The sequence below is a fragment of the Dipodomys ordii genome, unplaced genomic scaffold (genome assembly GCF_000151885.1).
Source record: "Dipodomys ordii isolate 6190 unplaced genomic scaffold, Dord_2.0 Scaffold114, whole genome shotgun sequence".
In the NCBI taxonomy this organism is placed as follows: domain Eukaryota; kingdom Metazoa; phylum Chordata; class Mammalia; order Rodentia; family Heteromyidae; genus Dipodomys; species Dipodomys ordii.
In genome coordinates, this window is record NW_012267330.1 from 4,144,990 (window position 1) to 4,172,778 (window position 27,789).

General features: G+C 38.7%; 1 protein-coding gene across 1 annotated transcript in view; it reads right to left on the reverse strand.

The window, feature by feature from the left end:
* Fat3 (FAT atypical cadherin 3) overlaps positions 1–27,789 on the reverse strand; it is a 526,046-nt gene that overhangs the window by 191,310 nt on the left and 306,947 nt on the right. The window contains exon 3 of the mRNA XM_013028825.1: positions 69–130. Within this exon, the coding sequence (XP_012884279.1) occupies positions 69–130 (62 nt within the window). The remainder of the gene's footprint in view (positions 1–68; positions 131–27,789) is intronic.

Sequence of the window (27,789 nt, forward strand, 5' to 3'; positions counted from 1 at the left end):
TGTGACGAAGGTGACAGGAGTTAGTGGAAGTCAGTTCTATTGAAAACCAGTTCCTCTTATGTACTTACCTCCAGAAAATGTTCTGCCTGCTGTTCTCTGTCCAATTTCCTTGCAGTTGTAGTGATCAGACCTGTGTAGAAATGAGAATATTGGATGGTTAAGTCTCTGGGGCGAGTAACTTACTGAGTGTCATAAACAGTCTAGTTAAAGGGAATGCAAAACTGACAGCAGACCAGAACTCCGTTTCTCCTGACAATTGGAGCAGTCTTCCAAAGTATTCTTAAGTGAAATAAAATTTACAAAAAAAAACTTGAAAAAATGTTTCAGTTCTGCCATACCAGTTCTGTAAACTTTGGAGTCTCAGGAGCTCACCAAAGATGCATTGTTTTTAATAACCCATTGTTATTAATGAGACAGCCCAAAGTTCATTTCCATATGACTGAAATTCTGAGGTAGAAAATTCATTAGAGATTTTGAAGAACTTGAACAATTAATATGTTGTTGGCACTGATTAGATTCAGGCTATGAAACAGTACTTTCTTATTTAATTTTATGTGCTGATATCATTTTTGTCATACTTTCCAAGAAAGTTATTTCTGTAACAATTACATGTACACACAAATTTTCAAATTTAATAACTCTTAAGTACCACAGATCCCATATTATAGTTTTATCACTTTTTTATGTGTTTAAATCTTTTTCTAAATATATCTCTTCCTCCTTTTCCTTTCAATAATGTTTCTCATAAATGAATCACCTCTTTGAATAAAAAGACAAAGAAAAGGAAAGAGACTAAAATTTCAAGGCCTTCCATCTTATTAAACTGATTTTTCCTCTGCAGGTTTTAGGATTGTTATTGTGAAATAGCAATTAGAAGGTCAAATATATTTTGCATTTCTCCATTCCACAATGTTCCTTAAGAAAATATGAGCTAGGTTTTTTCATGGTATATTCTTATTAAGCAGAAAAGAACAGAGCAAATCCTGTAAAAACCTTTCTCCCTACCTTAGCCAAGCACAAGAGGTGGGGAGGGGTGGGTTCCTTCCCTTATGCTTCGGTCCTGGACAGAGTGGTGAGTTGGAGAAACAGATTTCAGAGAAGTCAGGAGTCTACAGGACAGGGCACAGGCCCCGAGTGATATCTCAAATGATATCTACCCAGAGTAGCACTTCTCTATAGAAGCTGACTCCACTCCACCCACTTTTGTGTTCCACATGGAAGGGAAACTTGTGTTCCCATTGCATTCTGCCCCTCTCCTGCTTCACCTGTAGGTGGTTTTATTTGTTTGTTTGTTTCTTTTGTAAAGAGTAGATTGTAAGTATATGTATATATAGGGAACATGGTGATGCTATAGTTTATGAATAGCATGTGAAAAACTGAATGAAATTAACATCTTTCTCATGTAAAATTTATTATTTTGTGGTGAATACATTTAAAATTTATTCTCAGTAGCTGGGAGCTGATGACTCATGCCTATAATCCTAAGTACTAAGGAGGCTGAGATCTGCAGATTGTAGTTCAAAGCCAGCCCAGGCAGGAAAATCCATGAAACTCTTATCTTCAATAAAACCACCAGAAAACTGGAAGTGATGCTGTGGCTCAAGTGGTAGAATGCTATAGCCTTGAGCTGAAGAGCTCAGGGACAGGGCTCAGGCCCAGAGTTCAAGCCCCACAACCGACAAAAAAAAATATTCTCAATGAGGTTGAAGTATACAATACACCAAAATCAACACGTTTGCCATGCTGTTCACTACCTACAGAGTTTTCAAGTTGGGATACAGTGTTAGCCTTCACCTCTCTTTCTCTCATATGACTGGGCATTCAGCTGATGGGTAACTACATGACTGGTACATGCAGCCACTATTGTTCTTAGCAGATTTTTGCTCTCCTGTCTATAATTTTCCACCAGAAAAACTGACAGCGGCCTCATGGAAATGATTTTCCTCATAGTCCCAAAGCTTTGATGTCAACCCAGCTTCCTAACCGCAACAAAGGAGAGAAGTCCAGCGACGCTAAGTTACCAAATGGTGCCAGGGAAGAGATCAACTATATACTAATATTCAGTTCTGCAACACACTGAGAATGCACTTTTTAGGATGATATTGATTGGTATGTTTAGAGTGTTTCCCGGGACAGGGAACAACTACTTGTTTGTAAGTAATGAAAGCCATTTTAAAAAATCTTTTAAAAAAAGAAAGGGAGTGAGATAAGATAGAGTAACTATTGCAGAAAGAAGTATGGGAAAATTTAGAATATTATTAGCACAGGCAGAATTTTCCTGAGTAGAGTTCCAGGGGTTTGGCAAATAGGAGAGAGGATAGACAAATGGGATTACGTTAAGATTCTGCACAGTGGACATAGTTACTAAGCTAAAAACACAGCCTAGGTAATGGGAGATCTTTGTCAGCTATATATCTCACAAGGGTTTAATAACCAAAATAAACCACGAGATTAAGAAAAACTAAACCCCAAAGATTAAATAACTCAAAAAAGGAGCAAAATAGAGACTTCTTACAAAATGCTCAATTAACACACACACACACACACACACACACACACACACACAAACAATTATCATCTCTGGCTATAAAGAAAATGCTAATCAAAGCAACATTGAGATTCCATCTCACTCCAGTAAGCATTCTTACTAACAACAAATGCTAGTGAGGATGTAAGTGGTGAGAGTCCTATCTATCACATTCTTGGTGGTAATGTAAATTAGTACAATGACTGTGGAGGGCACTATGGTGATTCCTCAAAAAACAAAAACTAGAACTACCCTATGATCTACTACTAGGTATAAGTCAAAAGACTGTCAGTCAGGATAAGACACCCACCATGTTCACAGCTGCACTATTCATCATCATTAAGGTATTGAAATAGCTCAGATGCCTTACAGTGAACAAATATATCAAGAAAATGTACATATATATATGAATTTTATTCATCTACCACAAAGATTAATAGCATTATGTCAATTGCAGAGAAAAGTGAAGGGAAGTAAAGTCAGGCTTAGAAAGACAAAGGGCACGTGTTTTCTCTCACATGTGGAAGTTTGCTCTAAAATATAAACATATGTGAAAACATATATGAGGCCATATTCATATATGCATAATCAAACTAACTGAAGTATGGTATACACAAGAGTGGATTACCATGGTGCAACTCCTTTGAACATTTAACTTATAGTTTAAGAAAATGAATACCAGAAAGTTAACATAGAATTAGTGTGGGAAGAGTGAGATCTAATGCAATGGGAGCGGAGAGACAAAGCAAACAAACAAAAATAGCCGGCACATATAGTAATAATATTGTATAGAGGTAAAGTGGAACCAGAAAACTTGAAAAGATGGGTGAGGTTGGATAGATTTCAGGGAGAATGATGAAAGGGGTGAAACTGATTAGGATGCATTACAGTTATAAACTGACATGTTGTACAATACATAAAGATAATAAAAAATCAATCAATAAATTATTTTATAAAGAAAGAGGAGGTTGACCATGAGCAACATGAATCATTATGCATTTGTGTAAATATCACAGTGACACCCCTCACTCTACAGTTAATGTATACTAGTAGACAATACAACAGAATGGTTTACAGACATCCTCTGCCCAAATGGAGAAGCATTATGCACTCCTGAGGTAGAAGAAGGTGACATTATTAAGGTTGATAAGAGAAGACTGACAGCAGAAACTTCACGTGAGAGGGTCAGTGACTTCCCTTCTTGGCTACCTGTTACAATACCCTGGGGAAGTTTAAAAACACAGATTTGTCACTCCCCTCCATCTCTCATTAATTAACTACACCACGGTTTCTTGGGATGGTATCTGAGATGATCCTTTGATTCCAAGAAAAAAGCACTGTCCAAATATCTATCTATTCTTGAATCTCACTGAAATTTTGGGTTGAGATGATCCTTTGATTCCAAGAAAAAAGCACTGTCCAAATATCTATCTATTCTTGAATCTCACTGAAGTTTTGGGTTGACATGATTATTTCCCAGAATGAAATGCACTGAGCTCTATAGTACTGGCACCAGTGTGTGTGCTCAGTGTGTGTGTGTGTGTGTGTGTGTGTGTGTGTGTGTGTGTGTGTGTGTGTGTGTGTGTGTATGTGTGGACTGGCAGGTCAGCTGGAAATGTAGAGACAGAGATGGTTCAGTATGGAGTGGAGATGACCAAAGAGGGGTAGAGGAAGGCCCTGTCACAGGTTCACACTGAATAGGGGTATGTGTGGTGGCAGCAGTGTCTAACACTCTTCATCCCCACGCCCCATGATACCATACAAGGTCATAGGTCATGGAGGCCCTTTTCAAGTGAGGACTAAAGGTCTACTTATAAGGTAAGGGAGGCTTTCATCCAGCCTCACTCCTCAGGGAGTCTCCCCTGGAAGAGGTCACAAAGAAAATAAAGAACACTTGTCAGATGGAGAATGTGAATAGGTGAGGGGGCTGCAGGACTGCACCTTGATGTTTATCTCTGACTCCTCCAGGCCAAAATAAAAAATGCTTTGTGCTCTGCTTCCCTGAGAATTCTAGTGCCATCACTGCTTCTATTCCAGGGTCATGTGGATAAAACTATCTAAGGAAGAAGGCTGGCTTCCTCTCCTGATAATCTTAAATTCCTTAGGAAATTCATATACTTTCACGATGTCCACATGAAACAGAGAGAACCACCACCTCCTACCATCTGCACCCTTCACTGGGATGTGTGAATTGCATATTTATTAGCTAGCATAGAAGGAGCCAGACTTCCTGAACAGCATGTAGTGACACATTCAGTAGTGAACTTAGAGCTGGGAGAAGACAGACCATGCTGCCATTCTTGCTCGTGGAGATATAGGACAACCTCTGCCAGTCTTAGTGTCTGGGGCTTCTGTCTCCTGTATTTTCCTAAATAGAATTAAAAAGAAAGAACAAAATCCATGCAAGTTAAAAGGGGAGATTGTGGAGGAAGGGAAGGGATGGGAAGGGGAAACAAAGGAGGAGGCAACAATACTTGATAAGAAATGTACTCATTATCTTGCCCATGTAATTGTAACCCCTCTTATGGTATTTTCACAATAAAAAAATAGTAAAAAAAAAAAAAAAGGGGAGATTGTTAGGAAAAATGGATGCGGTCTGGCAGGGGCTAATGCGTGTCTGCTAATGAAGTCAAAGTTTCTTTTAGGGACGAAAAGAATCTTTTAAACTAAGAATGAGGTGTCAACTGCATATTCCTGTAAATATTCTGAAATATTGTTGAATTCTATATTTTACATGGTGAAGATATATGTTGTGTGAGAAAGCTCTTAAAAGCAATAGAAAAATCACAAATTTGTCATTATATTTTGTTATGTTTGAGTAGTTGTTTAAAAGGTTTCAATTCAAATGATCTGTTTATGAGTACAAGGTATCTTGATCACTGTTACCTTCTTTTGTTTTTCCTGGTCAGTCATGGAGCCTTAACTCCGATTGCTATCCCTGAGCATTTATGCTTTTAGGTTAATTGGAGACAAGAGTCTCATGAACTTTCCTGTCCCAGCTGGCTTGTAACCATGATCCTCAGATCTCAGCCTCCTCATAGCTGGGGTTACAGATGTGAGTCACCAGCGCCCAGCAATGCCACTCCTCCCCCACTTTTTTTTTAAACAAGTTCTCACTTGGGAAAGGCAAACACTCAAGTAAATAAATAAGTGAGTTTAGAAACCAGGAAACTAACAACTTATTATCAAGCCAGTTCCAGCAAAACCAAGAAGGGAAAAAGCTTTCTTCCTTCAATAGGCCTTGCTTAGAATGAGCAAGTGAACCGCAGCCATACTGCCATCTTCACGACCAGAAAGGTAGGCAGAGTCATTCTTCACAGACCAGAGAAATTCAGTTCACCAATGCTCTATCTTCATTTTAGCTAACTTTCTTGCAGCTGAATGCATGTGGGCCTTAGGATGGAGAAGGTGAAATGGAGCAACCTCCCTTTTCAACTCTCCACTCATCACTGGGGAAGGCAATCCCATTCTTAATTTATACAAGACAGAGATGTGGACAACGTGCTTGTAACTGGAGACCCACCGGGCACGGTAAATTAGGGACTGATGTGATGAAATTGAATCTCAAAGATAAATCATAGGCGAGCTTTTTGAGTGTGGTTTGGAGATATAAACAAACACATCATTTGATGTAATTACTTATGCAAGCCTCCAATTTAGGAGGGAAAGGATGCCAGTCCTTAGTGAATGATATTGAATAAGGGGGGTTACATGGCTAGAAGTATATAATTACTTTAAAAATAGCTGCTTTTGATTTTTTTGTTGTTGTAGAGACAGAAGAATCATAACAACCTCTCTCTGAGAAGCAGCCTGAGCATAAAAACATGGCTGCCTGTGGAAAACAGAACTCAAAATGTTTTAAGTCGTTATAGGCAGAGAAGTAACACTTGTAAAGAAGACATCTTTCTATTGATTTTTCTCTCTGTGGGTGTCCTGGGTCACAGCTGTGTAATCTACTGAAATGACATTCACATTTTCTTGAAGTGTTAATTGAAGCAGTACAGGTCTTAGCTGTTCAACATAGTTCTCCAAGACGACAGGAGGCTAAGTTTTGGTATTTATAGTTTTTTTTTAAAAAGTACAACAAAATGATCAAACTTATGATCTACACTTAGTGCTTGTTCTGTTTTTGTTTTTGTGGGGTTTTTTGGGGGTCCAGTCGTGGGGCCTGAACTTTGGGCCTGGGCGCTGTCCCTCAGCTCTTCAACTCAAGGCTAGCACTCTACCACTTGAGCCACAGCACCACTTCTGGCTTTTTTCTTTTTCCTTATGTGGTGCTGAGGAATTGAACCCAGGGCCTCATGCATGCAAGGCAAGCGCTCTACCACTGAGCCACCTTCCCAGCTGCAACTTATTCTGTTTTTTATTTCCCATTTCCTCTGTTTTAGTATTTCTCTCTGTCTGTGCCCAGCTTTTTTTGGCAAAGCCTTTTTTATACTTCCAAATAATTTAGGTGTCACCTTCTCTGGATGCCTCCTCAGATTGTCCCTCTACATTGAACTTACTGTCTGGACCTTTTTTCTAGACCACAGTTCAAGAAAGCAGACCTTTCTGGGTTGCTTATAAGTTCAGCCCAAGGACCTAGATCAGTGCCTCTCACATTTGCTGAACAGATAAGTACTACTTTTAAGGCACCCAATGTTTGCCTCAATTTTTTTGAGGAGTCAATATTCTCTTATAGGAAACAAGCAACTGAATATTCAAAAACTCTATTCATCTTGTATTCCTGTGTTTAGCTCAGAATCTGGTGTAGTATAGCATCCAATAAAAGTGGGTGGGAGAAGATGATGTTCCAGATCTCTCAATGTTCCTTCAGAGTGACCGAATTGTCTCAATACCCCGGAATTAAGGCCATCTGAATGTTCTTTCAGACCAGATCGGACGAGTTCAGGGTGGTATAGCCATAAACCTGAATGCTCTTTCAAAGAACAGTCTTTGAATCATTTTGATACTTCCTCAATTTTTGCCATTTTTTTAGAGCCAATTTTTAGGGCCAATTTAGAGCCATTTCTTTTTTGTTTTTAATTGTAAAATACTGTACAGAGGGGTTACAATTACATGGGCAAGATAATGAGTACATTTCTTATTAGGCATTGTTGCCTCCTCCTTTGTTTCCCCTTCCCATCTCACTGGCCAAAGTTGTAAAGTTCGAATTTCGACATAACTACCTGTACATCTCATTGTTGCAATGGGTCCACCTGTATCACTATTTAAACGATTTGTTTTCTCCCTTCCCCTCCACAAATTATACCAAAATCAAATACAGTTCAGGGGCTATACCATGGGGGAGGGACATACAAAGCAACAAAGAAATCATCTTATAAATATGTTAGAAACAATCACATGAAAGAAAAAAAAACATTTGAATACTTATCTTGGGGTTCATTTCACCTAACATCAATTTATCTGACCTTTTCTGCTTTTCTCAGACATATACTAGTTATTGCAAATAAGGGAAAGCATGGGACCTACGTTTCAATGGGCCTGGCTGACTTCACTGAATATAATTTTTTCGAAGTCTTTCCATTTCCTAACAAATGGGGCAATGTCATTCTTTCTGATGGAGGCATAGAATTCCATTGTGTATATATACCACATTTTCTTGATCCATTCATCTACTGAGGGGCATCTGGGTTGGTTCCATATCTTAGCTATGGTAAATAATGCTGCAATAAACATATTTGTGCTGGTAGTTTTAGTATGGTCTTGTTTGTGATCATTCAGGTAAATGCCCAAAAGTGGGATTGCTGGGTCATAGGGGAACTCTACACTTCTCTGAAGAGGAAAGAAGGATGGCCAATAGACACATGAAGAAATATTCAACCTCTTTAGCCATAAAAGAAATGCAAATCAAAACAACATTGAGATACCACCTCACCCCAGTTAGAATGGCTATAATCAAGAACTCTAATAACAACCGATGCTGGAGGGGATGTGGACAGAAGGGAACCCTACAGAATTTTTGGTGGGAGTGTAAACTTGTTCAACCACTTTGGAAAGTAGTATGGAAGTTCTTCAAAAGACTCCACTTAGAGCCATTTCTGATAGCTCCATTCTCTTAAAAAATATAAGCTGTTGGCTCAGGATTTTAACCTTGAAAAGTATCTATCTAATCTATCATCTATTTACTTTCATCTATCTAATTTATCTGTCTGTCTGCCTTCCTGTCTGCTTGCCTGTCTGTCAGCCCGTCTATCTGTCTGATGTAGGAATTTGACTTGGGGTCTCCTGCATGCTAGGCAAGTGCTCTTCCACTAAGTCACACTGTCAGCCCCAGATTTAAAAATCCTTGGTTCTTAAATCTTCAATCTTAGGCGTACAGGCTTTTGGTCCTTCTATATCCTGATTTATGTCTAAATTATCAAGAAAGGTGAGAAAATAATAATACCTAGGATTCAACATTTGTTGAGTATGCACTATACTTCGGGCACTGTCCTAAAATAGTTACCACAGATGGTCTCATGTAAATCCCACAGCACTGTGGATACCTGTGGACACCATACAGCCTAATGCACACAATACTTATTTTCTTTTTTTTCTAAACAAACCTGATATATGTCTTCATTCCTACTTCAATTTTTCCTCTTATTTGGAATTATCAAAGAAGTAAAATTATTTTTACTTCATATACAGGAGAACACTGACTTAAATTCCTTAGTTGACTGGTGTGCAATCCAAACCTAGGCACTATCATGTGAAGTTTCTTTACTGTCTTCCTGAAAGGAGAAGGTATGGGGGTCTTCAAAGTCCTCTGCCACCTTCCAGCATCACTGTCAGCAACTGATGATGAGATTGCAGCTGATCACTGTACAGGAAAGTAGCTTTGCTCTTCTCCTGCTCTCTCACCTGACTTCACTTCCTTCTTAATGGCACTGTGTCCAGCTGTGCATGTTTATTTAAAATGAATAAACCAAAACAAAAAATAACTGCTATTTTAGCAGTTATGAGGGCTTAGAAAGGAATTCTGCAAACTGGCTCCATTTGATATTCTCCTCTTTCTCGTCCTCCTTCTCCTTCTTCATATTGGCACTTGAGCTCAAAGCCTTGAGCTCTCAGTTGGCTTGCTCCTTCACAGCTGGTGCTCTACCACTTGAACAATACCTTTATTCTGGCTAGTTAATTGGAGATTAAGTCAAGTGGACTTTTTGATCCAAGTTGGCTACAAATCTTACCTCTAGGTCTCAGCCTCCAGAGCAGTTAGGATTACAGATGTAAGCTACTGGTCCCTTACTTAGATATACTCCCTGAATAAGGGGTGTTTCATCAGGAGTGCAGATTTGAAGTTCATTAAGCTGCTATTAAGAAAATTTGACAAGGGAAATCACTACTGAGCTTAACTCTGCAAATTGCTATTTTATTTTTTAAATAGTGATTATGAAAATGCTACTGGGAACTTTTAATATTGTACAAGAAAGAGTATCTTTCAAGACAAATGGTAAGATGCTGTGGCTCAAACATGCGTAGTTGTTGGTTATTTATAAAAGATGTTTCATTTTCTCTTTGCAAGACAATGAATGGCATTTACAAGTGTGCCTTAGCAGCAGGGAATACAGCAGCAGAATACTGCCTCAACACTTCAGGATTCTGCAGTCTCCAAAGCAGCAGTGGGACAAGCAGCTTGTGAGGAAGAAGCCGAATGCTGCAACACTCTATTTTGGAACTTTCCCCTAGGTTTAGTGCCAAATGGAGAAGCTCACAACATGGAAGAAAAATTCTAGGGTTTTAGGAAAACTGTACCCTTCCCTGCACCACTCCTCTTCTAGATGGATAGGGCATCTGGATGAAAATAATTCTGCATCAGACTGAGGTACAAGGTAAGGCCATCGAGAGGGAGGAGTAAGTACAGTGGCTTATAGTTGTAATCTTAGCTATCCAGAAGACTGAGATCAAAGGATTAGGGCTCAGACTAGCCCAGGCAGAAAGAGCCCTAAAACCCTAATTTGCAGGCAACCAACAAGTCAGAAATAAGGTGTGACTCAAGTGGCAACTATCCATCCTGGAAAGCCAAGCAAGAGCACAGGCTCTGAGTCAAGCCACAGTACCAGCACACAAGAAAAAGGGAGGGAAGAAGAGATGGGGAGAAAGAGAATGAGGAGGGAGAGAAATGAAAGGTGATGTTGTATATTAAAAATACTTCTAAAGGCCTTCTCTTCTGCATGATTCTCTCCGATACATGGTGGTTCTGCTCCCCTACCAGCACAGAGCTAAAACCAGTTTTGCCAGGGATACTTCCCACCCCTGTCTGCTTTTCCCATCCCCATCCTTTCCTTTGCACCAATCACTAAATGGCACAGAGCCCGTAGGCCCTGCTTTCTGATTCATTCTAGGCAAGAAAGCATTTATACACCTGAAGAAGTCTCTAGGCTAGGAAGTTAAACCTCAAATGGCATATTGGCTTTCTTCAGAGAAATTAAGCTGCAGATGGTGAACCAATATTACAGACGTCATATAAATGCCATCTTTAGGTGTCATTAATGTGCCATTGGTGTGTGTACCCAGACGTGCAAATGGCACATCCTCTTTAGCTTTCTGCCAAGATTTTTTTTTTGCCTAATTCCAAATATCAGATGTTCAAATTAAGAGTGCAGAAATGGTTGGGAATCCAAAATCCACAGGGGCTGTGGAAATGACTGGGAAAGATGGTGGTAGCGACAGTGGTGTATCTATCATGGGCTTTGGCATCAGACGGCCTGCATGCCCAGTCCACACTGCTCCAGGCAGCTGCATGTCCTTGGGCAAGCTACTTAGCTCCTTTACTGCTTCCTCATCTATAAAACAAAGCTTATTAAATTAAGCAATCAATTTAAAATGCGGAGCTTGATTCCAGATGTCCAAATAGTATTAGTTACTATTCGACTCAAGTATTATATAGGTTTCAAAACCAACCTTTCTTTCCCATCTTCAGATTCAACATCTTCTTAAATATTTGGGCAAATATAAAATGTTAACTCCTTGCCCTATCACCTGACATGTAAGGAACTGAAGCTCACAGTTCAGGTAGCTTATTCAAAGAAGTATTGGTAAGAAACCTTTCATCCAGGCATTGCTGCATTTCACTGACACAACCATACAATCTTGCCACACTGAGCATGGAATGGATTGGATTCCGCACGCGCGCTGGTCCCAGGGCTTGAACTCAGGGCCTGGGTGCTGTCCCTTAGCTTTTGTGCTCAAAGCTAGTGCTGCTCTACCACTAGAATCACATCTCTACTTCCAGGGATTTTTTTTTGCTGTTATTGTTTTTTTTTTGTTTTTGTTTTGGTTTTGGGTGGTTCATTGGAAATAAGAGTCTCCTGTACTTTCCTTCCCAGTCTGACTTTGAACTATGATCCTCAGATTTCAGTGTTACTTTAAAAAAAATTCTGATCTCAAGGTCCCATAACCAAATATTCTGCAATATTTGGTATGGAGTGTGTTCTAGGTATAGGTATATAAAAGAATCTCCTATGTGATTCTAATATGCATCTGAGACAGAGCCATGATATATGCACTTCTCTTATTTTCTGGATGACAAGGTTAATTAGCTTTCTGGCTTATATAAATTGTTGAAATTTCCTACCATGAATAGTACTCAGCTTTATAATCCCAAAGAAATGAAAGGTCAGAGGAGGCACCTGAAACATGTCTCTTGCATGCTTGTTTTCAAATTCCAGAAATTCTGCTCTGAATCCTCCCAATAAAGGATTGTACTAGATAGCTGCCATTTTTGGTTTGACTTTGGCCTTGATACATGCTTCTTGTCTTTCCTCACTCCTTTCAATTATTTTGGCTCCTCCTCCTCCTCTTCCACCATGACCACATCCTCTTCCTCCTCCTCTTCTCTTCTTCCTCCTCCTCCTCTTTCTCCTCTTCCTCCTCTTCTTCCTTTTCCTCCTTCTCTTTCTCCTTCTCCTTCTTCTCCTCCCTTTTACTTCTGCTCCTTCCTTCCTTCCTTCCTTCCTTCCTTCTTTCTTTCCTTCCTTCCTCCCTTCCTCCCTCCATCCCTCCCTCTCTGCCTCCCTTCCTCCTCCTCTTCTTCCTATCTGCACCATTTACTCTATCTCATTTCATGCAGCTCATGGGATCCTCCTACCAGAGGTACAGCTACCTCCCTGGAATGTTTCTTCTTTTCCACAAGCACTATTTACACAGGGGCATTGGGAAGAACAGCATAGCTAGGCTCTCTCTTTGCTTTAAGGAACAGATAGAAAAGCCAGGGAGACTGATGTAGACTCCAAGAACTGCATGAAACACAGGTGAAAGCAATTCCCAGTCCAAAGGGTCCCTAAGAGTCATGCTCTGGGTTGTGCTCCAGGAGAAGACAGGGGAGAAAGCTGTATTCATACTGAGCCTTTAACAGTGAATAAGATTCTGAAAGAGGTTGGAAAAGGCTAAAATATCAAACCTTCATCTGAAATTATTAGTATGGAAGCTCAATAACAGCAAACCTTTGTTTACAGCCGGGTGCCGGTGGCTCATGCCTGTAATCCTAGCTACTCAGGAGGCTGAGATCTGAGGATCGCGGTTCAAAGCCAGACCAGGCAGGGAAAGTCTGTGAGACTCTTATCTCCAGTAAACCACTGGAAAACTGGAAGTGGCGTTGTGACTCAAGTGGTAGAGCGCTCGCCTTGGGCTGAAGAGCTGAGGGACAGTGCCCAAGCCCAGAGTTCAAGCCAATGACCCACAAAAAAACCTTTGTTTACATCCTGCCTCTACTATTTTAGAGCTGCTTTATGAACAAAGTCAAGTTATTAAACTTCCTGGCCTCTGTCTTATCTCTGAAATGATTATAGTACCAAGTTCCTCACAGACTTGGTTAGAAAGGCTTAGCATTGAGCTCTGTGTTTAGCGGATGTCATTCAGAAAGCAGAAAGAGTGGCATGGGACAGTGGCTTATGCCCATAGTCCTTGTTCCTCAGGAGACTGAGGTGAGAGGATCCAGCAAAAAGTGAGGCTGGAGGCAAGGATCAAGTGATAGAGCAGAAGTCACGAGCAAGCAAGCTGAGTGAGAATATAAGGCAAAAGAACAAAATACAAACAACAACAAAACAAGAAGATGAGGAGGAGAAAGAAGGAAAAGGAAGAAGAAAGAATGGCATCTAGAGAAAATAATAGAACAATGCATTGTATTTCATGTGTGTTAAAAGTTCTAAGAAGATTGGGCACAATTTCTATTTACACTTAAAAGGAAAATTTAACTGTCTTCGACTGGTCCCTCTAATCACTAGACCTCTAAAAGTTGAAGCGACTGCTTGTTCAAATGAACACTATAATCTTTTTAAATTTTTGCCATACTCCAGAGGTGTGAAAACAGCTAGTATATCCTCTCCGGAAGTAATTTCACTGTAAATAATTTGTCTCTAGATCTGTTTTCATTTGACAGATAAATCAAGAGGATGGATGAAGTGCAAATTACACAGAGAATGTGCAAGGCCTTGGCATTGTACTCTGCAAGTCTACTGTCCTTTAAGATCATTTTCACTCTGTAATTTATAGAACACCTTTTAAAGAAGGAACAATATTTGAAATCAAACCCTCTTGGAGAAGATGTTACTTTTTAAGGAAAGCTTTGAAAGTTATAAGAAGACTGCTAACACTATTCTGAAAAAATATACCACATATTCTCCAGTTAATTTTCACATAATTCAAACCTTTCTTTTTTCTTAAATTTAAATGCACACACACACACATACACACAATGAAAACTTACTGTCTTTCCTCCCATATATCTGAGAATTTGTCATAGTTGTATAGATAGTACTACCTAGGCAGTTTAAGACTGCAGTAAAATCTGAGGGGAATATTAATATACTTAAGACCCACCACTTGTAAAGCATTTTAATTTTAACTACTGCCATTTTGGTATTATAATTGCAAACAACCCACATAACTATTCATTGCAGTCTGTCCAAGCAGGCTTATTTATTTTTTATTTTTGCTCTGTAACACTATGTTAATAGTAGCATTAAGCCATGATTATTTGAAAAGATATCAATATGTGTTCCCCCAAATGTTCTTGGACCCTATTTTCAACTGTTATAAGATTGTTCTCAGTGAGAGTTTGAATTAATAATACTTTGCTGTCTTTCTTTTTCATGGGAAGAAATTCATTCTCTTGCAAAAACAGTAGATGAGTGCAAAACAGGTCTGAAATGCTATGGGATTTGAGTTTTCCCTCTATACCATTACAATTTTTTAGAATATTTTTAACGTAAAGATACTGTACAGAGGGGTTACAGTTACATGAGTAAGGTAATGAGTACATTTCCTATCAAGCATTGTTACCCCCTCCTTTGTTTTTCCCCTACTATCCCTTCCTTCCATCTCCCCAACTCCACCCCAAAGCTGTAAAGTTCATTTTCAACATAGTATCTTGTACAGCTCATTGTTAAATGGGTCAACATATAACCTTGTTTCAGTATTTTGTTAATTTCCTTCTCCTCCCCAAATTAGAAAAAATGTATATATAAGATGCAGGGTACTGGAATCAAATACAGTGAACAAAAAGGGTTACATCCTGAGGGAAGAACATACAAAAAAAATCACATAGTACATTAAAGACAACATAAAGCTAAGCTTTCTCATAGCACAGGGCTGTTAAAAATTTCCATAAAGGCATGTATTGATGGCTCATTCCTGCGATCTTAACTACTCAGGAGGCTAAGATCTATAGATTCAGGTTCAAAGCCAATCTGACACGGAAGTCCATGAGATTCATCTCCAATTAAACATAGGTGTAGTTCAAGTGGTAACATGCCAGACCTGAGCAAAAAAAGCGAGGGGACAATTGGTAGAGTGATTGCCTTGAGCTGAAGAGCTCAGAGACAGTGCCCAAGCTCAGAGTTCAAACCCCATGATTGACATAGGGAGCGCACGCGCGCGCGCACACACACACACATACACACACATGCCAAGGGAAAGCACCCACTCCTGGTACCATCATAAAAAATTCCATAAATTTATGTATATTTAGTAGGTGAACTTTAATAGCACTATATAATCCAATGAGTTAAATACATAAAAATAGTTGCTAAATAAACACTGCATAAAAAGTTTGTATGCAGATGTATGTGTATTTGTGTACCACATATAAATCCTGTTTAGAAAGGAGTTCAAAACAGGTAATGGTCCAGGTATGTGAGAATATTCACTTAGTATTTATATTGTGACTCAGGGAAATACTTCATGCCTTTTGGATAAAACTTTCAAATAAATTCAAAATGAAATAATGTGCTGTGATAATTATTGTTTTAGTGTTTTAACATAAACTGCTACAGGTTCACCAGAAGCTATGTATATTGTTGTTGGGTTTTTTTTTAAAAATCATATGTCAGAGTTTATATTCTATGTGGTTAAATCAGGTTAATGGGATGGAGTGGCAGATTGCCAATACTAATGAGTTTTTCTCACCTCTCTCTAGTATGTATTTCATTTCTCTTTTGCTTTTTATATTTTGTTTAACTGAAATAATATTATTTACCCAAGAATTTGTCACTAGGCACTAGTGGCCTATTGGAGAGGGGAGAGGGTTAAATACAATCTATATTCCATATTTTAGTTCACAAAAAATGCTCAATTTCTGGCAGGGGACATATGTAGGAAGGGAGAGATTACCAAAAATAGTCTCCAGTTCTCAGGGTCTACATAACACCAGGATGAATATCCTGATCAAGAGTAAAGGCATTGAAGGTTCACATGCTAGCTGAAGTCGGATAAATTAACTCTCCTGGGCTAGGAATGTAGCTCAGTGGTATGAGTGTTTGCCTAGCATACATGAAGCCTTGGGTTTGATTCCTCAGTACCACAAAAACAGAAAAAGCCAAGAGTGGAGTTGTGGCTCAAGTGGTAGAGTGCTAGCATTGTGCAAAAAAAGCTCAGCGACAGTGATCATGCCTTGAGTTCTGAGTTCAAGCTCCAGGACTGGCAAAAAATAAAGGATAAAAATAACTGAAATGCTTCTAACATCTAGCAAAGAGTATGTGAGGGTTAGTTAGGTTGTAGTTTGGTTTCTTGTTTAGAGAAATAGAAGGAAAATCATATTAGAAAATAATTGACAATGTTAGAAATGCTGAAGAATAGCCAGAGAGCAGCAAATACTGGCTCCGTGGAATTGGGGCTGGGTCAGGGGTGGGAGGCTGAGGAGCCTCCAGACTACAGTATCAGTTGTCTCTAGATGTTGTACATTCCACATTTATAAAACATTCAGAATACTTATGACTTAGTGAGTGTTATATTACTGAGAAGGTAGATATGTCTAACTCCTAAACTTGAAACCTTAGCTAGTGTCTGGTAACAGTTTTCTTAGAGCTTCTTAACTGAACTTCCTAGTACTGATCAGTAGTTGCTAGTCATGAATAATGAAGATATTCAAATAAAACCTACAATAAAAAATTCTCCAAGACTTGTAGTCCTTAAAGGGAGGTATCAATAGTGACTGCATTTAAGAAGAGAAAAAACAAAAAACAAACAAACAAAAAAAAAAACCCTGTACCTCAGCCTGTAGGGTAGACTGAGGGATAGGAATTTCTCACAGAAAATCTCCATAAGTACTCAAATACCAACCGGTAATGCTATTTGCTGAAAAGAACTAATTCCTTACCTGGATCCATATATTAACTAAATGCAGGAGTAGGATGGTATTGGGATGCAAGGTGTGACATTGGTCAAGATGCACTGTATTCATAAACTGACATGTTGAATGGAAATTTTAAATTTTTCATTAAAAAATTTTTAAATTTAAAAAATTATAGTAAAATAAAAAAATGAAAATAAAAGCAGCAGTAATGCTTAGCAGCCATAACTGCACTTTGTATTTATCTTTGCTTAAAGCCATCCTCTCTATAGTTACTTTGTGACCAGCCTTGGTTCCAGGAAAGATATGACTGATGGGTAACATCTTTATTATAAGAGACTGAAATGATCCCTAAGAACAGCAGTTTTGTAGGACAGACCACCTCCAAATACAAACAATTATTGTAGAAGTTAGATTCTTTTCTGTCAAACTGGTTCCTTGACATAAGTACTGTCACTTTAAGGGTAGCTGCCATCTTATAAGAAACTATTTTAGTTAAGCTATATCCTGTTATAAGAATTGTTTTTCTAGTGTCTGGAGGCATGGCTCAAGTGGTATAGACCCAGCTGAGTAAGAATTGTTTCTCTGACAAATTCCTGCTTTGGCCAGGCATCGTGGTTTTGGTTGATTACCCCGGAAAACTTTCTCTTTTGAACAAGCTACTCATCCAAGAGTGTGAATGTCAGTTATGACCAGTTGGAATGGAGGGCAGTAATACGTCAGGGCTAAAACCTGGATGAACTGCCTGCCGACTGTAGTTGTTTAAATGGCTTCCTGCCAGTAGTATGCCCTTCTACCGAAGTAACTTTGCCTTGCCAAGTTCTGTATTTCTGACACCCAGTATCCAGAGACTATCATGAGGAAGTCTACTCTGGAGGAACCAGCTCATGGGGACCAGACCGCTCCCCTCAAGTGATGATAAGAACTTTTCAGGAAACTGGGAAAACCAGAACAGGACTTGTCAGGCCACACCTACAATTAGGATTCATATACACACCTTTGCACCTACCAACTGCACCTAATTCTTCCTCTATTCAAATGCAAATCTGAGGTCTGTACTCCAAATACAGTTTAAGATGAACTGAACTACCCTTCACCATGTCCATTTATTGATGTATCATGTGAGTGGACAGACCTGATAGAGTCTCTGAATAGCCTTTCTTACCACTTTCCCTATATTCTTCATCTCTCCCAGGACACAAGGACTGAGGTGGACAGCTCTACTGGCTTTCTAATACCAACACTGGAAGAAGAAAGTTTTCTGGGATTTTATTCATGTTTCAGGGATGGAAACATGACTAGAAAAACAGAAATGGGACTTATTCTCTGGCAAATATAGAGTTAAAGGGCAACCGCTGATAGTGGGTCAGCTAGCATCAAGGTTAGGTTCCTGGGTGTCTTTTTCCTTACTCTTTGTCAGTCCAAAACTGACTCCCTCTCCTCCCACAAAGCCCAGTGAGGTGGCCAGAAATCAGATAGCACAATTTTGCTTGCCTTTTCAGCAGATTCACGTTGTTTCTTCAGGCCTACGGAAGTATTATGGTTTGTTATAGAATTTGAATACCCATTAACCCAATGAACAAGCCACCGGATTAAATAAAAAAAAGTCATTATCCTCTTTGTTCACACAGGGAGTAATTCAATATCTTCTGAACAAATGGCTGAGCCCAGAGCTTGAGAGAGATTCTTAAGCCATTCCCAACACCATCAGTTCTTCATTCCTGATGAAAATAAGCTACTGTGGTGGTAATTAGTTGATAATTAGCTCTTGTGCATGCTGGAGCTATATGGTATCCAATCCGTGCCTCTTGTAACATCCGTTCCACAGGTTTATTTCATTTTGCCTTATTTTTAATTATTTTAAGTCCTATTCATGCACTAACACTCAAGAGACTTGGGGCTCAAGGTTGCTCAATGAGGTTTGAAATTGTATTAGTAGGTTTCATTTGTATCTTGGGAAAATTATTGGAAGGTTTTCCGTGAATGAACCAAAGCAATAGACAGGAGAAACAGGACATGTTCCACAATCTCATCCTGAACTTTGCCTTTTTAGGTGTGAGGGTGGGGAAACGGGGAATGAGGAATTGTCTCTGGATCTTTTATACATGTTGTGTAACACCAGTCCCACGGCTGCATACTAGATTGATTGGCCTTCAAAAAAAAAAAACAAAACACTGAGATAAACCAGAAGTGGGTAGCTTACTCTTATAATGCTAGCTATTCAGGAGGCTGAGATCTGAGGATTGCAGTTTGAAGTCAGCTTGGGCAAAAAAGACTGTAAGACTTTGATTTCCAATGAAACAACAAGAAAAAAAAGCCAGAAGTGTAGTTGTGGCTGAAATGATAGAGTGGCAGTCTTGGGCAAAATAGCTAAGAGACAATCCCTAGGCCCTGAGTTAGAGCTGCAGTACCAGATCAACAACAACAAAACTGCTGCAAGTAATGGGTGAGTAAAAAATTAGAGCTATGTGATTAACAGCTCAGGTAGAATCATGCAAAAAGACAACCTGGGGAACTTGGAGGGGGTGTCTATTGATAAAATCTGGGGATATAAGGGAGGGCTTCTCTGGCAGGAATCTCTTGTGTTGGCATGATTGGAAGTTTGCTAGGTAGACAATGAGGAGAAGCAATGCTTGCTATATGGTTATAGAGAATAAAAGGTCAGTGGTAAGAAGTATTCCATCTCTATAAGTTGCTTTAAGAACTCTTATGGGAAGCTTTGAAGATTGCTTTTATGTATTTTGGGGAAAGGAAGGGAAATAATAGCTTTTCCATTAAAGAAAGACTGCCTATAAGGACAAGTGATTAGTCCCTCAGCTCTGTTAGGAGCTCTCTGAACTGTTAATGTGGAAGTGTTTTTACACATCCAGAAACAGCACTGGAGGTGATAATGTGAAATGTTCCCTCTCCATTGCTGTCAGGCTCAGAGTAAAAGGACTAAGAATTAGAAATAAGTATGTGACCCAAGGAAGCCACAGGTGGGGTGAAGAAGAGTGCCAATCAGGTGCCATTGAAGTCATCCCTATCCCCTGTCCTCCCATAGAAGCGGCATCCACGGGTGACCAGCCATCCACAGGTGACCAGTCTTAATTGGAGCATTACAAGTGTGAGTACCGCATCCTAAGACATCTTTTGGTTCCACACAAACTAGGATGATTAAGCTCTTTAGTTTTAGATCAAAACCAAATGATATCTATCTGTGTTAATTTATCAAACAGCGGTTTTTCAAGGCGGACTTGGGTGCCTGCCTTGGCTCCTTTGTCCCGGTATCGCTTTGGTTTGCAGATGAGCTAAGTCAGACCCAAAGAGGAGGAGCAATTTGTCAGATTCCTTTGTTCTATGTCCCTGCTCAAAAGCACTCAGAGATGCCTTATGACTTCCTTTCATTTTTTTCTCACACACCCACACATTTCTAAAAACTCTCCACAGCTTCTTCCTAATATAGTTGACAGCTTATGACATTTTCTGATTATTCCCTAGGTACTTGTAAAATTTCACTTACTTCTTAAAATAACTTAAACTACAATTACTAGATGGCTAAGTATTATTATTTAATTACCATAATCTCCATTTTACAGGTGATGGGATTGAGCCCTAACAATTACCAAGTAACCTGCCAGAGGTTTTGCAATTAGTTAAGTGGAAACTCAAGTGAAATTGAAAATTCAAGTTTTCTCACTCTACAATTTATGGGTCTTAACCATGAGGACCCAAGACTCATTTGCCTTTAAATTTTGTCTTTCACTATTTCTGTAAGTAGATTTTATCAATTAAACAAAATATATGAAAATACATGTGAATTCTTTTCCTGTTCTCATGTTTTATTCCTGTTCTATCTCTGGATCAATTCATTCACTACAAAAGAACATCTTCAGATAAGTCTGCCCTTGGGTTTTTTGGTTCCCATTTGGGTTTGGGGCTACATCCTTCTGCCTTCAGCAAAGTACAATTCTTTTGTACTTCAGGGTATTTGATCTCAAAGCATGGAGCCATTGTGAGATCAATCTAATTAAATGTCCTTGAGGTCACCATTAACTGAAGGAGACCTGAAGAGATTAAAAAACTTTTTCTTTTTAAAATTTTATTGTACAGGTAATGTATAGAGAGGTTACAGTTACATATACGTAAGTCAGGTAACAAGTACATTTCTTTTTGAACAGTGTTACCCCTCCTTCATATTCTCCCAGTTTTTCCCCTCCCGAAATCCCTCCCTTCAAGTTGTATAGTTCATTTCCAACATAGTGTGTAGTGAGCTTCACTGCTGAATTGCTTCACCGTTTGTCCCACCGTTTCTGTGCTTTCCCTTCCCCTCCCCAACTCAGATAAAGGGAAGAGAAATTAAAAATCACAACAAAAGAAAATAAACCAGTAGAAAGAAAGAAAAAGCTGCAAACAGTACAATAAAAAACCTCTTGTTGCCATTTCTTGGAGCATATTTTGATAGTATCATTTTATATGATCTATGTACACACAGCTATTAGGCCTTTGTGATTCTTTTTCTAAGAGCTCTCCCAAGACCTTCACTTTGACATCTGCTACTTCTTTCTGTGGGTTTTATTTTTGAGCTATGTCCTCTTCTACTACTTCTTCTTACTAACTATTTTATTCTTTTTGAAAAACATAGTCTTTATGCCCCAAATACCTTCCAATCAACTGAGCAGATAATTTATCCTTAGGATGCAGCTACTCAGAAATTCTTCCTGTTTCCTGACCACTTGAACATTATTCTTGTCTTAACCCTCTGTACTTTGCCTCTGTCTTCTTTCTTCTTCTCTATCCAGATGTGTTTTTTTTTTCCTTTATCAAACAGACCTCATGCTAACTTCAAGAGAAACTTTCCTTTCTCTGATGACTCTGAAGTCTCCTAACCCCATGTTTCACTTTCTTTGGTCTGAGTTGATGTGGCTGAAATTATCTTGTTTGCATATTTTTCATTTTCTCATTGTCTCTAATAGCAGGTGTTGGAGTGGGATAGAGCTTAATGGTAGAGTGCTTGTATATATACATATATATGTATATGTATACACACATACATGAATATGAGAGAGTGGGAGAGCCCTTTTTCCCAGGAGTGTTCTGCCTTTTGGAACTTTTGTAAGACAAGCCTAGTGATAGGTGTTTCTAGTTATCTATTTTCTTTTATCCTGTCTCTTTATGGCCTTTGGAAAGAAAGATTTTAGTGGAAAATAGAAGAAAGGCTTCAGAGTCCAGAGAACAAGGTAAACATCCAAGTTTTTCCTCTTAGAATCTTATGTGAGTCAAGTAACTCTGACTCAGTGTGTGCACCTGTAACAGGAAAAACACAGCCATGACAATGTTCATGCATCCCGACAACCATTTCACCATGTCAGAAGCCTACTCAGGTCCCAGTTCAATCTACCATCCCAGGTCTTTGATGCTCAAATTCTTGCCTTCCTATTTAGCCCTAACTCTCTGTTATAGGAGCAAATAATACCTAGTACTTCAAAAGACACAAAGTGGAGAGAATGAAAGAAACTTTTTGTTTCAAGTAAAATGTTGTTTGTACAAATAAAACAGCAATTACATTTTCTTTTAAAAATTTTATTGTAAGGGTGATTTACAGAGCAGTTACAGTTACATAAATAAGTTGATGAGTCCATTTCTTTTGAACAGTGTACACCTCCTTCATTTTCTCCCACTACTCCCCCAAGTTGTAAAGTTCATTTCCAACATAGTTCTACTGAATATCACCCTTTGTCCCTCCATTTCTGTAATTCTCCTTTCCTTCCCCCAATCAGATAAACTTATATACAAGTCAAAGAGTACAGAAATAAAAATAAACAGTGACAACAGGGAATAAAGCAAAAGTAGAAACAATGAGAGAAAAGGAATTAACTACAGACAGTTCACTAAAAACCCATTTCTTGGAATTCATTTTGATAAGCATTATTTAATATAGTCATATGAACATAGCTACTGACTATTGTGATCCTCTACTAAGAATATCCTAGACATGTTCTAGTTAGTACAAATGAGGAAAACCATGCAACCTACTTTTCTTTGGGTCTGGCTTAGTTTGCTTAATATAATTTTTTTCAAGTTTTTCCATTTCCTTATGAATGGGGCAATATCACTCTTTCAGATGGAAGCAAAAAACTCCAATGTGTATATATACCCATCTTGATCTATTCATCTACTGAGTAGCATCTGGGTTGATTCCATCCATATCCAAGCTATGGTAAATAATGCTGCAATAAACATGGTTCTGCTGGTAGCTTTAGTATGGCCTTGTTTGTGATCATTTGGGTAAATATCCAGGAGTGGGACTGCTGGGTCATAAGGGAGCTCTATGTTTAGTCTTTTGAGGAACCTCCATACTGCTTTCCAGAGTGGTTGAACAGGTTTACATTCCCACCAACAGTATAGTAGTGCTCTCTTTTGGCAAATTCCTACTAGCATCTGTTGTTATTAGTTTTCTTGATAATGGGCATTCTAATTGGGATGAAGTAGAATTGCAATGTTGTTTTGATTTACATTTCTTTTATGGCCAAAGATGTTGAACATTTCTTCATGTGTCTGTTGTTTTCTTATTTCTTCTTCACAGAAGTCACTCTTTAAGTCTATAGCCCACTTATTAGTGAGGTTGTTGTTTCTTTGAGGATTGTTTTTAGGGGGTTTAATTTTTTGAGCTCTGAGTATATTTTGATATGAGGACCTTATCTGTTGTATAGCTAGTAATGGTCATAAAGATCATAAAGATAGTAAAGCCCAATCTGTGGGATTTCTATTTATCTTGCTACCTTTGTCATGCAGAAACTTTTGAGTTCGATACAATCCCATTCATCCAGCCTTAGAAACTTAGAAAGTTTCAACCTGTGCCAAGGAGTCCTAGTGTTTCCCCTAGTTGTTACTGTAATATTTTCAGGGTATCTGATCTAACATTGAGGTCTTTGATCCACAAGTATAGTCAATTCTTCCAGCACCTGTTGTCTTTCTTCCATCCTGTGTTTTTGGCTCCCTTATCAAAGATTTTTAGGTGGCTGTAAGTCTGTGGGTTTCCTTCTGGGTCTTCAATTCTATTCCATTGGTCCTCAGGACTGTTCATGAGCCAGTACCAAGCTGCTTTTATAACTGTTACTTTGTAATAGAGTTTGAAGCTTGGTATTGATATTACTGCAGGACTGTTCTTCCTGCTCAGCATTGTTTTAGTTATTTGAAGTCTTCTATTATTCCATATGAATTTTTGGATTGCTTCTTTTTCATTAAAGAATGTTGTTATTTTGGGTGTCAATGCAAATAAATAAGGATGTGCATCAGATACAGTGGTTACAATCTCAGCGTGCACAAAGCAGAGGCAGGAGGACCTGGAGTTATGGGCTAGCCTAGGCTAGTTAATGAGTTCAAGGTCACCTTGAGCCATATAGAAAGCACCTTTCTCACAAAAAAATTTGGGCATGTAAGGTAGTGATAGAGAGCTTGCCTAGCAAATATGAGGCCTACATTTAATTCCTGGTACCACAAAAAAAAAGAAGTATAATGCTTACCTCTCCAATGATTCTATAACTGAACAAACCTGCTTCAGCTAAGATCTACTTCTCAACAATTCCACAATCTAGTTTCATTTTAATCTCATTTATTCAATAAAACATGTTGAAGTCAAATGTTTGCAGACTCAGCATCAGAAATCCTTATCTCCTTCAGGATATTTTCATATGTGACCCTTTGGATACAATCTCTGTCATTAGTGTCTCAGAGTATATAATGCCTTTGGGACAATCATTCAGACATTATATACTCTGAGATACACAATGATAGTGATTGTAATCAAAAAGTTCACATGACCCATCTCAACCAATGCTAGACACAGTGGCATATCTGTCATCCTAGCTATTTGGGGGCCTGAGATTGAGAGGATCACATTTTCAGAATATCCCTGGCAAGAAACAACAAACAAACAAAAAACTATTTACAGGATCCCATGTGACTGAAAAAAACTGGGAATGATAGTATACACACCTGTCATCCAACTTACTGCAGGGACCATAAATAAACAGGATGACAGAAGTCCAGGCTGGCCTACGCAAAAAAGCATGGTACTATCTGAAAAATCTCTAGACTTAAAAGGTCTGAGGGTATGTTTTAAGCATGAGAGCACCTGCCTAGCAAATGCAAAACACCAAGTTTCAGCCCTAGACCAATACTACCAAAACAAAAACAACACAAATACAAGGGATAGATGAAATAGAACAGATTGGATTGTGGTCTCAGATTTGCTATTTTCCTTCCATGTGGCATTAGCAAGCTGTCTTTTCTTCTCAGGTGGGAAATAATGCCAACCATATGTGCTTACTAGAAATATAAACTATAACGACTCATATGAAGCACTTAACAAGAAGAGTGAAGCCTTTCCTGTGAGGAGCAGCTGGGAAGACCTTCTTTCACCCTGGCCTCAGTTGGACCAAAATTAAACCAGTTCCTGATTGCACTAAATTTCATGTTGGTTAAGTGCATGTGCTCTGTGCAAAGGTAACATGTTTAGTAATAGAGTAATGTTTTGTAATAGAGTTTGAAGTTTGGTATTGATATTACTCCAGGACTGTTCTTCCTGCTGAGGATTGTTTTAGTTATTTGAAGTCTTCTATTATTCCATATGAATTTTTGGATTGCTTCTTCTTTTTCATTAAAGAATGTTGTTATTTTGGGTGTCAATGCAAATACATAAGTATGTGTAATAGGTACAGGGATTATTATCTCAGCCAATATGAGCCAATGCTTTATCATCTCATTTTTCTAGGCTCTGTGGTGTCCATCCAGGTTGTCCCTGGACTAGAAGGGATCTCACAGAAGTTTGTTGATGAAATCAGACAAGAACAGAACATGCAGGCTGTGTATCTTTGTTATAGCTTCCCTGTTAAAGTGGAAGTCATCCAAAATGACCCACCTGGCCTAAATGGTGAATCTGGTTTGTTCCCTTTCTGGAAAAACCTTTAAACAATGAGTAACCAGAGAGAAATGAATCTTGAGTTTCACTCTTTGGAGTGGATCTTAGCAGAGAATGTGATCAAATGAAATTGAAGTTTAACCTGACCCTAGTTTTTGCAAAATAAACAAACCTTAAGTAGAGGGTGATGGGAGCATTATTATTTAGAATTGAACAAATAACCCAAGGCAGCATGATTATCACCTGGCAGCCACCCTGGTTTGGTTAACAAACTGCCTGAGCATCTACTGGGAACATTTAACACCACTTGTATTTTGAAATCACGAGCTACATCTACAGGCAATAAAGACTGTTATCTCTCAGATTCATTGCAGTTACACAAACACCCAGTTAATTCAGCTATAACACATCTGCCCAGAGAAATGTTTACTTTTGAAGCCTCCTGGGTATGCTTTAAATTTCTCCATAATTGCTACCCACTGTGTTCTTAGTTTAAGTGCTCCTGAGGTGGACTTTGGGTCTTTGTGAAGGAGTTCACCACAATACAGACACAAAGAACAGATCTCAAAAGACAAGGCTGTGCAGTGAGGAATGGATGAGCTATCATAGAACCCAAGGAGACAAGACTTTCTCACTTCTCATCTTGTCTCTTAGTAGAGCAAATGGATGATATATATTTCTTAAGGATGCAGAGAGAGTAAAACTCATGCCTTTTGCTTGAGGATTGAGTTTTTTCTCTTATGGGGGAGGTAGGAATGGAATCCCCATGGCATCTTTTCAAATGATGAGAGTAATAGGAACTTTTACCCCCCATTAAAATGGTAAGAAAAGTGAGTCAAAAGAAGATAAGTTTTAGAAGAGAAATAAGGAGTCAACCCTAACAGTTCTATTCCTCAGAGGAGCTCCTAATTATGAAGATGTTCTAATGAGCATAGCTTATTTTGCCTTGCTCATTCCTATTCTGAGCTATGTATATTTTCTCAAGATAGCTTGGTGCTTTGAAGAACCAAAAGGCAGCAGTAGGATGGGAGGGGAGGAAGAGAAAGTAGTAACATACTGATCCCACATTTAGATGCACAGATACCACTTATATTTGTTTTTTTGCTTAGCAGTGAGCCAGAGCAAGGACCTTGTCCACTCTTTAATTCATCCCATAAATTACAGATAAACCTCCACTGCTAGCTAGCATATTCTTATATTTAAATCTTTTTAATGTTTTTTATTGTACAAATAGTGTACAAAGGGGTTACAGTCACATGAGTAAGGTAATGAGTACATTTCCTATTGAGCATTGTTACCTCCTCCTTTGTTTATCCCCTACCATCCCTTCCCTTCCCACCTCCCCAACTATTTCCTCCTCATGTTCACCATAGTTTCTTGTACATCTCATTGTTACAATGGGTCAACCTGTATCCTTATTTCAGCATTTTGTTATTTCCCTTGCCCTCCCCAACTTAGAAAAATGTATATACAAGATGCAGGGCACTGACATCAAATACAGTGAAAACAGAGGTTATACCATGGAGGAAGAACATACAAAATAAACAAAAAATCACATAGTACATTTTAAATACATTAAAAAGCAACAGCAAGAAAGAATAAAACAGTTGTGTCCCTATCTTGGGGTTCATTTCACTTACCATCATCTTATATGATCATAGGTACATAGCTTTTGACCTTTTCTTCTTGTCCTAGACTTATACTAGTTGTTGCAAATAAGGGAAACCATGGGACCTATGTTTCTTTGGGCCTGGCTTACTTCACTTAATATAATTTTTTCCAAGTCTTTCCATTTCCTAACAAATGGGG